The sequence below is a fragment of the Glandiceps talaboti genome, chromosome 13 (assembly GCF_964340395.1).
Source record: "Glandiceps talaboti chromosome 13, keGlaTala1.1, whole genome shotgun sequence".
NCBI classification, from domain to species: Eukaryota; Metazoa; Hemichordata; class Enteropneusta; family Spengelidae; genus Glandiceps; species Glandiceps talaboti.
Window position 1 is genome coordinate 14,973,936 of NC_135561.1, and position 14,025 is coordinate 14,987,960.

Genomic DNA, 14,025 nt, shown 5'->3' on the forward strand with positions numbered 1-14,025 from the left:
CTAGGTTTCGACAAGATATATATATATATATATATATATATATATATATATATATATATATATATATATATATATATATATATATATATATATGTTCAAAATATACCCTGTAAAGGGACAGTGAGGCACACAGCTGGCATGGTATATAGCTGTGCTCTTCTTCCTAGCACTCATCCTAGCACTAGTTTGTGCACATCCTAGTGCTAGGATGTACAAGGTTCCCTGTGTATGCTATGTCCTTGTTTGTAACTTAATGAATTGCCAATAAGTACAACAATACAGTGCTTGTTATTGTACGTACAATAAACCTTTTACACGCTTTTTTTTTTAATTTATCGAGTCACAAACACAGAATTGGTCAATCACATTGATTTCTTTCAAGTAGGAAGCCATGATAAAATTGTTTCATAAATTGAAAATAAATAGTACCCAATCCTCATCCATATGGCCATTTTTACTAGGTGTTTGGGGACATCTATAAACAGCGTCATGTCTGAACCTAAACACGGTAAATTAATTATAAATTTATGACACAGAAAGGTGACGTAACGTATCGAAAAATAGTCTGAAATCTAATTGAAGTGTAAAGTTTGTGGGAACGCCTTTTATTGAATGAAAAATGATACTACTGTACTTTACACCTGACAGTGTAAAGAAGACAATGACCTTTTCGTTTATAGTGTATGATGCTGTCTCTGTTCGTGACAGCATAAAATCTACAAATTTATTAATGGTCATTATAACGTTGAAAGATGCACCAATTAATCATATAGTAAGAACACGTTTGAATTTTACAACATTCGAAGCTTTATATACGCGTCATATATAAGTTATGAAGGCATTAACAAAAATACGTTTACATAAAAGTGACTACTTATTTTTGGTCTAAGATAAATGTGTTTGATTTAGGAAAACATTCATTATATATATACACACTCCCGATTCAAAAATGACGAAGAGGTATAGGTTATCCAAACACATCATATACTATGTATAATGAAAGAGGCTGTTGTTTTCTTAGGATCGAAATAGATTTTACGTTATAAATGGATTATAGCGCTTCTTTTGGTTTCAAATTTGGTTTCAAGACTAACTAGTGTATAATAAAAGAAACATTAAATTTTTTTGGCATTCGACGAAATTCTTCTAAGGTTATTGAGCACAGGGCACTTTGGTATTTGACCTTGAAAATATAAGTAAAGGTCAACGGTCGTTGTCTAACCTAAAGAGTATCTCTAATATATATACACCTGAGTTACTACATTTCAACTTCTGGAGTTATGTATGTATGTATGTATGTATGTATGTATGTATGTATGTATGTATGTATGTATGTATGTATGTATGTATGTATGTGTGTGTATGTATGTATGTATGTATGTATGTATGTATGTATGTATGTAGGTATGTATGAATGTATGTATGTATGTATGTATGTATGTATGTGTGTGTGTATGTGTTCACAATATTCAAAATAGTAAACATTGACATCAAATACAAACGCATACTGTTCATTATCAAATCAGTATTATGCATATGTATGTACATATATGTATATATTGCTTTAGGTGTGATACATCGTACGTGTACATGTATGGCTATCCACGTTACTATCTTTCCTGGCTATGTTGAGTGTTGTTCTGTATATAGTACTGCTAAAAGTATGTCACAGTCATAAATAGCATAAATATACATTCGAAGTACAATCAACCACTTCAGTGACAACAATTATTTACATATTCCATTCAGTCAACAATCTGGCGTTCTCAATCTCATCTCTCTTATATTACTAACTAGTAGTAAAGTACTCATGCTGCTAGGAATTGCACTATTTGTTACATGTATATATCCATTACTCAGCAGCAGGTAAGAATTCCCCTTAAGTGTGCCATCATACACCGACGCACAGTATCAAAGGATACATCAGCGAGACATCAAATTCACCATTAGCTTTTTTTAATCTATGTTCTTTCTGGGGGGAAAATGTTCCCTTATTAAACAATGGCGCCAAGCGTGCCCTCTAGGAAACCCATACAAAAAAGGGAATGTCATATCCGTTTCTTTCCCGGCCCCTGGTGTTTTACGGTAGATATTTTTTACTGAAGCAAATTGGATAGAAAGGTTCTAACATTATTTGCACAATGCACAGTATGACACAACCAATCTAGATTCAGTCTGTCATACACATATCACATGACATTGTCTGCACATATATGCGTGTTCATATATACATACTCACACATGTACACACACACACACACACACACACACACAGATATATATATATATATATATATATATATATATATATATATATATATATATATATATATATATATCATTGGTATAATTATATAATTTATTTGATAGTGTGTAGTGTGAATGTATATATGTGTGTGTTGTCCGTATATAGCTGTACGCCTCCACATTTCCCATCATCATAATACTGCAAGTTGACTGTTTAATTAGTTACCTTAAGAAAAAACGTTTCTACATTTAAGGTAGTAAATAATTTCAAAACACTTTCAATCTTCGAAAGGTGGTTTTTTTTCACAAACGTTTGAAATAGTTCTGCTGCCTTGAATCTAAATAAAAACCGTTTGTTCGGTTCGTTCTTCCTCCCTCAAAAACTGTAACCATTAGAGGTGGTCCTTTCAGAAAAGCACATCTGATCTTATTCTGAGTAAATACTGGATGAGTAACTATGACATACACCTATCACATGACAATACTCCTACGAAAAGTCATGTAGCAAGCTCTATCAAAACCGGGTTAGTATTTCAACCGTAGTTAGTATCTGGACGGCTGATCATTACTTACGTGTTGTGCATACAAATATTCAAACTTTGGTTTTTTTCAGTTGTAATCTACTTTTACTATCTAACGCCCGCTATCGATAAAGACCCTATTTAATGGCGTAAAAGCCAATCTGCGTTCAGTTCACCACGTGTTACCAGCTGTCCCTTGCTAATCGGGTTTGGAGGTAACTTAATTCCTTGTGCACGATTCATTTGTGATAAGAAACTGGCTTAACACTGATGGTAGAAAAAAGTACACATAGTCGAATGCAATATAGGTACAGTAACATCATGATAGTCTCTATAGAAAACAAAGTAATGGATATTGCGAGTAAAGTTTCCATGGCAAACTAGAACCCCATAGGAGAACCAGCGACAAGCAGTAAACGAATATCTCTGATCATATATACACATGCGTAAGGTCCTCTGAATCAGAAAACAAAGCCTGAAAGAGTGATTCTAGAACGGGGATTGATACAACCGGAACAATGCAAGGACTTGTCAAAGTTTAGGATCGAAGACCTGGGATGTTTAATAAAACCTGGGATGTATTATAAAACTAGGGATGTATTATAAAACCTGGGATGTATAATAAAACCAGGGATGTATTATAAAACCTGGGATGTATAATAAAACCAGGGATTGAGAAATGAACTTTTAAGCTCATACTACCATCACGTGGATTTAAAATTAAGTCTTTAAATGCAATACAATTTATTAAATTTGAAGGAAAAGAAAATTAAATGTTCCAACAAAACACTTCAAGCATCTAATTAATCTAATGACAAATATATATATATATATATATATATATATATATATATATATATATATATATATATATATATATATATATATATATATATATATATATATATATATATATATATATATAACAGTATATATATATAACAGACTTAAAGACATAAGGCCAAAAAAAATAGTTTCTGGTCAGGACATCTTGTCTAAATTGGTGCGACGACTCCATTTTATTTCTCAATAAACCTGTCACTGAATCTACTACATGAATTTATAATTATGACAGTTTCTGTTCTTTTTATTTTAGTACTTTAGAGCAAGTGTGTGTGCTTCTTCATGATTATCTCTGAAGTTGTCTTCACAAAAGTAGGGGGGATTATTTTTGTGTTTTCTCGGATCTGCAGACTGTATGGGCTGGATATACACGAAAAAAGACCGACGCAAGGGTATTTAAGTGATGCGTGCGCTGACCAGAAACAATTCTCTCTTCTTTTTTTTAAGGCCTAAACAGATTTTGATATGTCATATGCAGTATTTGATTCCGAGTCTTGTAAGCAACAAAGCTACATAGTAAATTAAAGTGGCACAACCTGACTTTATACGTTTTAGGCATAGTTTTTACTGAATGTTTAAAATATACTCGTAGTATTGTACCTACTGCAATAGTACAATTAACCATCACTTGCAAATGACTGAACTCAAACCTGGTATTAAGATATAACTCATAAACGATCCGATGACGTCATTTATGATACGCATCAAACAATGTTCAGGAAATTCCCACTGTGCAATTAACTGTTCTAACAATGTCAGTAGACAACCTTAACGTTATAGAAGACATGCATTATTAATATTAACATTATTTTTTTTAATGATGAAATCTGGTTTTATTTAAGTATTTTCACTTGAGTAAAAAGCTGATAAACTCAGCTTGTGCCACTTTGATACATGGGAGTGGATTGTTTTACGTTATGTACATCACAGCACTACTTCACAATAACTGGACTAGAAAACAGATGCGCACGCAGGTGTAATGAAATAGTTCTACTCACAAGCTACAGTTTCGACAGAGTTGATAACCATTTACAAAATCGCTTACATATGCGTGAAGTACAACCCGTTTCTAGTTACCGTTCAACTGCTCTGTTTAATACAACCACGCACAGGACTATAATAATTGCAAGCTGTACAATTGATTTATATTGCTTCTACATTATGTGTCGTTTATTTGCCGGGAAGGTACTAATAAAAAGTAAACTTGCAACATTAGTCAATATTATGTCAGTCATCGATTCATGAAATGAAATCAATAATGACTATTTGCTCTCAGATTTCTGAAGTTATTTTAGTAACAATATCAATATATGACATAATTAATGTCTGAAGCCTAATTTTTGATGTTCTATTCAATATTCATCAAACTATACATTTGATCAAAACTTGATGCTGCAATTTTACAGGAAGGGAAAGTGGCATGGGTTTATACAGAGACTTCCAACAGAACGGTTTTTTTGAAACGCATAGATTTTATGTACAGAGTGAATACATTTTGTTCATAACCTAACTATAAACCATTCCTGTGGTATGCACATAAGTTGTTGTGTTTGTCATTGAAAGTATAATATGTCGGTGTTGGACTTCACATAATCATACTATTTCATTATTCCAAACCAAGTGGTGTCTAGACAGGATGATTTGCATTTGTTATATCATGGAGTTTCTGCTTTTGAATATATTCCATTGTTGCAGAGTCTGAACAAATATACATAATTCTTTGAATATGTTAGCACTGATGCTCACAATGTTGGTTTTTTCAAACTTAAAGATATTTTACTTGCTTTAATGTGTAGCTTACTATTGATTAGTTCATGTTTATTTGTCCGAGATTATTTCAGTTGTAGAAGTGGGTTAATTAGCAAGAACCTGAAACTACGTTGCATCTTTATTCCCACTCTCAGCACAACTGAAAAGATATTGAGGTAAGTAGTTACAATGAAAATCGTTCAAACTTAAATGATATCGTCTGTCTGAACAAAGGATTTAATACTTTGTTAAATTCCCTAGTATCACATCATCTTATAATTTACCTAAAGACCCCCTGCGATTGCATAATTAGTCTCAATTCTAGGTCGACCTGGGTAGTGTCATCTCCACAGTACATAGTTTACGAACTCAGTATTTCAAATACAGTATTATTCATGGACACCATGTGTAAAAATATGATTGGTTGATTAATTCATATGATGACTGTATTATTTTGATTGTGTCAAATCACACTGGTTTGACAAAGTTGGAAATAAGACGAATTGCCCTTGAATGTGTACACATGGTATACAAATTTTATGCTGATTTTTCGTCATGATTGACAGTTGCAGATAATGAGGTTTGGCCAACAATACTGACTTTGAGCTGCCGAGATTGCGGGCTGGGGGAAAGCATGGTTAAAAGGTCGAAGACCCAGCCATCTACAGAGACTCTAACCTATTGATCGACTTTATTCATCAATTGCAATACTGTAACAGTGTGAAGTCATATTGTGCACATAACATTATATGGGTGGACAAGATGAGTGTGCAACATCTGTAAGTTCTCGACAAGTTTGTATGGTATGGTATGGTTGCTTTTGTTTCGCTGACAATCATTATTAGGACTACCAAAACTTGAGAATAATGTCTAGCAATTTCTAGAAATCTCACCAGGAGTTTGGGTTAACACGAAATGACGTCAAGAATAATTTGTTGGGTATGGCAAAAACAGTCCGTCTCGTTTGCAAAGTCTCTTTGTACATGTGCAACCACCTTTATCACATTATGTCACGTCAAATAAATGTATGCCCCAGGGGATGGGGCTTGGCTGGGTGTGTCCTAGCTGGTTGACATTACAAGCACAAACGCAAAAAATTCGAAAACAATTGGGGTCAAAAATCTACATTCCAGTCAGAAACTAAGAGACAAATATTTATATTCTGTCAGAAAAGAGAAGTCAAAAGTCTCGGAAAATGTGAAAAATCGGCAACCTGGAAACTACATTGTCCACAATTTCGAGTCAAAAATCAGGTCAAACCTCTACATAATGCTTAACGTCAAACGTTTACAATAGTGGAAAAGGGGAGGGGTCAAAACCCCGTGGTATATAGTATATACCACTACCGTGTGAGTACCGCCAGGTGAATATTCAGTGACACATGTTTTATGTCAGTATACTACATACAGTCATTAAATCGGTCATCCTTGTTTTTAGTAACAGCATGGAAGCATAAACCATGTAGTTAATACTTCTATGGTTACAGACTGTAACAGTTCAACAACCGGCCAACAACTGTATCACCATTATTGAGATCGGTCATTGGGTAATGTACCATGCAGAACTTACCGAGACCATCAAATCACTGGTCGAACTTAAGGTGGAATATGCTCCAAGGCCTAATTACCCTGAATAGGAAATTGCTCCAATCCTCTCAAAATTTTACATAATGAAAGCTTGTTCCTGGCCCTTTTGAAATAATAATACAAATCTGGGGATTCACCATCAAATTTTCACGAAATCGACAATATTTTATTTTCCCATACAGTTAATACAGTATTCGACGGCCATACTGAATTCTAATGTTTACATAATTTTGATCTCTTTCAAAAACTTGTACGGTGACCTCAGATGTTTTTCTTGGTTTTAACGTACAATACGTACGTAGTAAAATAACAGCTTAAGTTTAAAAATAATTATTTCTGAAGCGCATACTACTTTAGTGGGGTAAAATTGTGTTCTTAAGTTGACAAGAGTCTATTACGAATATTTTTAATTGCACTTTTAATATGCCGTGGCAAATACTTTTGATGATAGTGCAAATGAAAATATTTTGTTTCTGTATAGTGATACCGTCGTTGTAGAAATGTTCATGCATCTAGCCGAAATTACGGAGTTGATCATTTAGACCACGGTTCATCAACAACTTTTATCGTCAAAGTGTATGACTGTTTAAAGGTATCATGCTAGAGATTTGGTATTTGTGATAATATACTTCTAGTGAGATCCTTATACTGAATTATCTTCTCGTGTATGTTCTTAGTTGTCACTTCATGAATTATCCTTTTTAAGGTCAAACTAAGTGAAGCCTAAATCTTCAGTGTCAATTGATTATATTGTAACAACTTTACTTCAATATTGTCATGTCAGACGATAAAATGTGGCAATATTAATAAGTGTTGTCAAACAAGATGGTATCATTTTCAAAAATTAGTAAGATATATTTGTCTAACCAGACAGACAGACAGACAGACAGACAGACAGACAGACAGACAGACAGACAGACAGACAGACAGACAGACAGACAGACAGACAGACAAACAATGAAATGTATAGTCAGCAATTGTGGTACGAATTTGATTGAGTCATAGGGTGATTTGTTTTAATGTAAGTGGTTTCCATGGCTGCAATGTTTTCGAGACGAATTACTTTATAATTGGAAAATCGAAATACCATTATTATTATTATTATTATTATTATTATTATTATTATTATTATTATTATTATTATTATTATTATTATTGCATATTGACAAAATGATGCCGAATAAAGATAATTGATATCTATTTTAAATACATAACACCAATTAAAGCAGATAACGGGTGAAACCATACCTATTGACTCGGCCTATATCTAAAAAGTACAAATCCAGGCCATTGGAATGGCCGGTATGAATAATTAAAATTAAAGGGATCACTCAGCAATACAATAACGTGTTGGTTTTCTCTTCTACTTCTTAATGCACTTGTCGCATTACAATATTCTCTGGTCGCAATCGGGGAGAGTGTGGTGATATAACCTGGTATTAAATGTCCCCCAAATTGCTTCAATCTTCGTATAATTTTACATAATCCCTACAAATGATACCGAGAATGAGTATGCAATTTCACATCTCCCCCAAATAATTGCGTATAATTTTGTAATAGATCTATTATACATCTGCTGAATACATGCCCCGGTCAGCCACTGCAGTCACGGCACAATTTGTTTCCATCAGCGCGCATACACTCAGTAATTTGACTTTCAGTTCGCGTAGGTCGAGGTAGGTACATAACACGAAGAACTGATTGTTATAAACTTGCATCAAATATATATATCCCTACTTCGTTACAATTCTGACAAGATAAATTGATTTACGTCGCATTTTAACACGCGTTATGTATTAATACGAGAATAACAGGAGTGTAACACAATACAACGGACGTACGGTGACATTTGTTGTAATGTATCTCGCTGTAGGTACTTATATGTATTGAGCTTGAGTATACGTTCAGATCCTACAGTTTACTATATCATACAGTAATGTATATTCAATGAAATATTCCTAACATTAACTATATGCCATCTTAATTTTCTAACTTTCAACTTATGTCATCCTGTCGCAACTTCAGCCAAAACAGCCAATTCATCACTACCTGCTTGACCCCCATGGGCTTGACAGCAAATGAGATGATATCCGATTACCTATCTAAAAATTGCAGGTAGGATTGTTCTAATCCGGTTTATAAATATTGACTGGATATTGCAGAGGGTTGATACAATACAATGTATGCCTTAATTCCATACCCACCCTACCCAACCCCTATCGGCATTGGCAGGTGAGCTATGAACGCGGTCATCGCCACATTTGTACAGTACACATGCTTCAGATAATACCATATTTTTCGCGATGCATCCGATCTTTGCAGATACTGGAAATGTTTTGGGGGTTTTTGTCGATAGAATTGTAATTTACACGCCAAGAACTTATAAATCCACAAGAACAAAAAAATAAATTGGTCGGAAAATAAAACGAACCGCATCGAATGTTTACGTTGTCCCACGTCTGAATACGCAGAACATATATAGCAAGCGTGGTACATAGAGAAAACTTACCCGGTTTCCAGTGAATCTGGCAGCCAAAACAGTGTCAGAAGGCAGATCGTCGTGTATGATAAGAACTTCATGTTTAACATGTAATTGGTGACAATAAATACTAATTTAATGGTGATTAATTATTCAAATAATCCGTAGCTCAATGTCCGTGACTGGAGGCTTGACATCGGTGATCCTCTACGGTAGAAAGTATGCACGTCGCACGTCTCGAGTTACAAGTCCATGCAAATCCAGATTTTTGCACTCTGCAGTGTGCAGTCAACGAGTCCAATTTGGAACTGTGCCGGAAGATCAGTGATGAAGAACTTTGATTCATTTGTCGCGTGTTATTATGGATACTGTGATTTCTGTTACCACAGCCAACGAGGTCACTCGTGTATTGCGACGAGTAATCATTCTTAAATTAACGTGGTTATTTCTGGTTGGCTGGATGACCACGTCAAAAAAACGTGCCTATATAATACGGCGACTATATACAATCAATTCTTCACTGTATGAACGCCAATGTATATACTGAATGTACTAAGAGTATGGATACCAGTACATGCACATGGAGAAAGTATTAAACTCCCTAGTTGTAGCAAACATTTATTCAAGAGCCCCTAACCTATCGAAGAATAGCTGCAGTCTCCATAAAGAAGAGAACTGTAATGAATCCAAAACCGTCTTGAGCATATCATACAAAAAAGTAAATTCATCGATTCTCCCAGGCTAAGAATGCAACATTATTCATTATTGATATTTTGATGGTGTCAATGAAGAGACACGATTGGTCTAGAACATGCTTCATCCATGCTAAAGTCATAATTTAGCACATTCGGCCCTGAATGAGACTAGTATATACTGATATTGACAATCGATCTATGTCTGAGGACTGCAACCATGTATGTGACCGTATCCGCACCCAATCGCTCTTACATATACAGAAAGTCATGTCTTCCCCAGATGGGAGAAATGAGGACTGTCCGATATTTACATAATTTTTGTTTGCTTCAGAGTGATAGCGTAGAGCCTACTAGACGTATTGCGTCGTTCTTGACTCCGTCGAACGCCCTACAGCTACAGCCGACCTCGGAGGTGTCAATACGACACAGCAGATCATGTAAGGTTATGTAGGCCTATGACCCTGCCACACAAAAAAAACGGCGTCGATTATCAAACTTTGACCATATATATATATATACACCACTAAATTTACCAGTGTATAAAGTAAACAAAACTCAATTGTATGTTCTCCTAGCGTATACACTGTTAATCTACGTTTCCTGGTGAGTTCGTGTTTCAGGTTAGTTAGTTAGTTAGTTAGTTAGTTAGTTAGTTAGTTAGTTAGTTAGTTAGTTAATAAATCAATTCCTTATTTCAGATTGAGACAAAGGTAATTAAGAAACCCAGTATTTATATTTGCTAAAGCTAAATAAATAATTTTTACTCAGATTGAATCGAACTTAATCATTAACTGTATAGCAGTACAAGACAAGTACATGATGGTACTTTTCCTTTACAGGTCATTCATTAAATGTTTATAGTCATCGCATGAGCTGAACTAAACTATCAAGATTAAACAAAAGTGGCATAGTTTAGGAGTTTGTTATCATTATAATTCTTCCAATGTCAACATATATGTCCTGTCACCAGTATCATATACTGACGCGTACGTTTTAACACTGTCCCCTCTTGGAATTTACAACCAATTAGTTGAATTTTTTGAAACTCCCTCAGAGGGGTGATTTAGAACCGATTCGAAGTAAAATAGTTCGAAACTCAGGTCTACTGGTTCAAATCCATCCTCAGTTTTCTCATAAGGACATAACCCCAATTTAGAATCTATTTAAGTGATTCAAACAGTGAATCGATTAAGGTGAGAACAGGGTTGGTGTTACAGATACGGATGATAAAACTTGTATTAAGTTTTCCGCGAAACAATCTTTGATGTAATACTAGATCCGATTATTAAGCCTTTGGAGGGAAAAGAAATCACATCACGTGTTTTCATAATTAGGGAAATTGTTTATATGAGAATGATCATTAAATAATAACAAAGTCAGTACCCAAAAAACATTCATGGGATCATTACCCTTATCTTGTACATGCGTGTAATATTTCATAGATTGTTGTTTTCCAGGTCTACAGACTAAATATAATAACCTTTTGGCTATATATTCCTACCTGTAAGGAGAAAAGAGAGAAGGGGATCGGAGACATGGAGACACGATCCTGTATAAACTCCTCTGTACGTCTAGCTATTTTGTATAATCAGCTCGTAGCCGAATGGCTGTTCGAAACTACGCCTATGTAATGAAAGCCCTTCAAATCCCCCGGAAGCATCACAACTATATATGGGCCACCAAAAATGAAATAAATTCGAGTACACATAGATTCACAGTTTGGCATGGTAAAAATGCAGGTGTATTGGAAATCGTACAAGTATACTCACCAGGAAACTGTCGAGAACTTTTCGCGATTCATGGTTAACGGTTCTGGGTATATTATATATTAGTATTTACGCGTCACAGGTGAAAATACTTACGTGTATATAAAATTTCCATTATTGGCATAATGTTAGCGACAGTGAATGTCGGAAGTGCATGCCGCCGATGACAATAAAAACGACTCCTGCTGATACCGTTGATACAGTTGAGAAATCCCCCCCGCGCGCGCATTTTAGCACAAATGTGTTAAATTATACATGTATCAAATATTTAGAATCGAGTATACATACTGCATAAATACTAGATTTGAGTTCTGCCAATAGTATGTTAGGATATACTTCTGAGTAACTCGTTACACAGGTCTTTCTTAATATGGAGTAAAAATGCTTCCGACTCGTACAAAGTCAAATAAACCCGGTGCGTGCCGCTTGAAAAACGACACAGGGGTGTTTATAATTATATCACTGTATATATGCCAAGGGTCTCTATTCTTCGTTAAAATTAATTAAAACATTTCAATATTATCACACTGTTTAATTTGCATCAAACGTGTTCTGACCTATAGATGACGAATGTTGTGCCCAAATGTGGTATGTTTATCTGACCAACATTAACATTAGCGCATAAGTAGTCATATTGACATTATTACCCTCTCCTCTGGGGGTCCCACGCTACGAACATCTAGACAGTTACTAGAGTTGCACAGACAATTTCGTTTTCAAACACTGAAATTGACATAATTTACAAAAAACACCAACGCCGTGCAACTAAGCCAAATTCAACATCATGATCAAAACTTACAAGCTGAGTGACTTCGAATCAACGCATGTTTGACTACGTCAGAGGAAATAAAAATCACTCAATCAGGATAGGCACTCACATATCGGACGATCAGTGACCTTTAACCTATAATCCCCAAAACGACGACACGTACATCCTTTACTAGTACTGGTAAATGATGTGATGCGTTGCATGAAGTTCATGTAATATCAAACCATTTAACCTATCTAACTAATGAATCATTCACAATCAATTACCCATAATCCCAAAACGTCTGACACAACATCAGAATGAAAAGTCAATGAGAGGGAACAAAAATCGATACACATCCGGCAACTAATCGAGGGCGGGCCCCTTAAGACATAGATGGTCGTTAATTCGAGTACATCAACTCAACAGATACCTCGTTTCTTAGTTTCAACTTTGACACTTCAAATGTTATATATATATATATGTGTGTGTGTGTGTGTGTGTGTGTGTGTGTGTGTGTGTGTGTGTGTGTGTGTGTATATATATATATATATATGTGTGTGTATATAATTCGCTCTACTACCCGTATTGAGCACTTTTATGTGGTTTTATCTACATCCAGTCAATTATATATATATATATTTATATATATATATATATATATATATATATATATATATATATATATATATATATATATATATATATATATATATATATATATATATATATATATATATACATATACAAAGTATATCATATGTTATATACATAGATGAATCTTTGGTTTGGGTTTGAAATTATTCTTTTTGAAAAGTAAACTTTATGGCTGGCAAGTTTAGATTTATTTCAATGGTCCACATGGATGTTGCCATGGATGTTGCCAGTCAATATTTTGCTTATATGGTCAATTCAAGATCTGTTTTATCAATGGTTTCGGTTTGTTAGCGTGTTTATGTATATTTTTTATTCTTATTGAGATTTCCAAAATTTCTTGCAACCTGATTTTTCTGCACTAAACTAGAGAGGTTTAAATGCACGTTAGAACGTGTACGTGTACGTGTACGGGAGCATTATCGCATTTTCCCGCAACTCCCCAAATGACAAACCGAACAAATTGGCTTACAGTTATGCTTTCGAACTCTGATTTTAAAAAAATGAGACATTTAATAGAAGAAAAATCGCAAAACCTTAACAGGGTATTTACGTATAGACCGCCATTTTGACGTAGCATCGTCTGACATGATACAGAAGGTGTGGGTTGCTTCGAACCATGTGACTATGGCGCCACATGTATAGAGCACACTACACGTAAAAATGCACGCATCTAAACGTCTCGTTCATGAATAAATTGCGGTCAATACGAAAAAATTCACCCTTCCGGTTAAAAT

The 14,025-nt window shown here is 34.6% G+C and overlaps 1 protein-coding gene across 2 annotated transcripts in view; it reads right to left on the minus strand.

The window, feature by feature from the left end:
- Positions 1–14,025, minus strand: part of LOC144444724 (glycine receptor subunit alpha-4-like) — an 83,765-nt gene that overhangs the window by 64,735 nt on the left and 5,005 nt on the right. Inside the window, exon 1 of one of the 2 annotated variants that reach the window (XM_078134252.1) lies at positions 9,456–9,727. The exons of the other annotated variant lie outside the window; for it this stretch is intronic. Within the exon in view, the coding sequence (XP_077990378.1) occupies positions 9,456–9,535 (80 nt within the window). The 5' untranslated portion in view covers positions 9,536–9,727. Of the gene's footprint in view, positions 1–9,455; positions 9,728–14,025 lie in introns of those variants that run through there. 2 annotated transcript variants of the gene reach the window in all.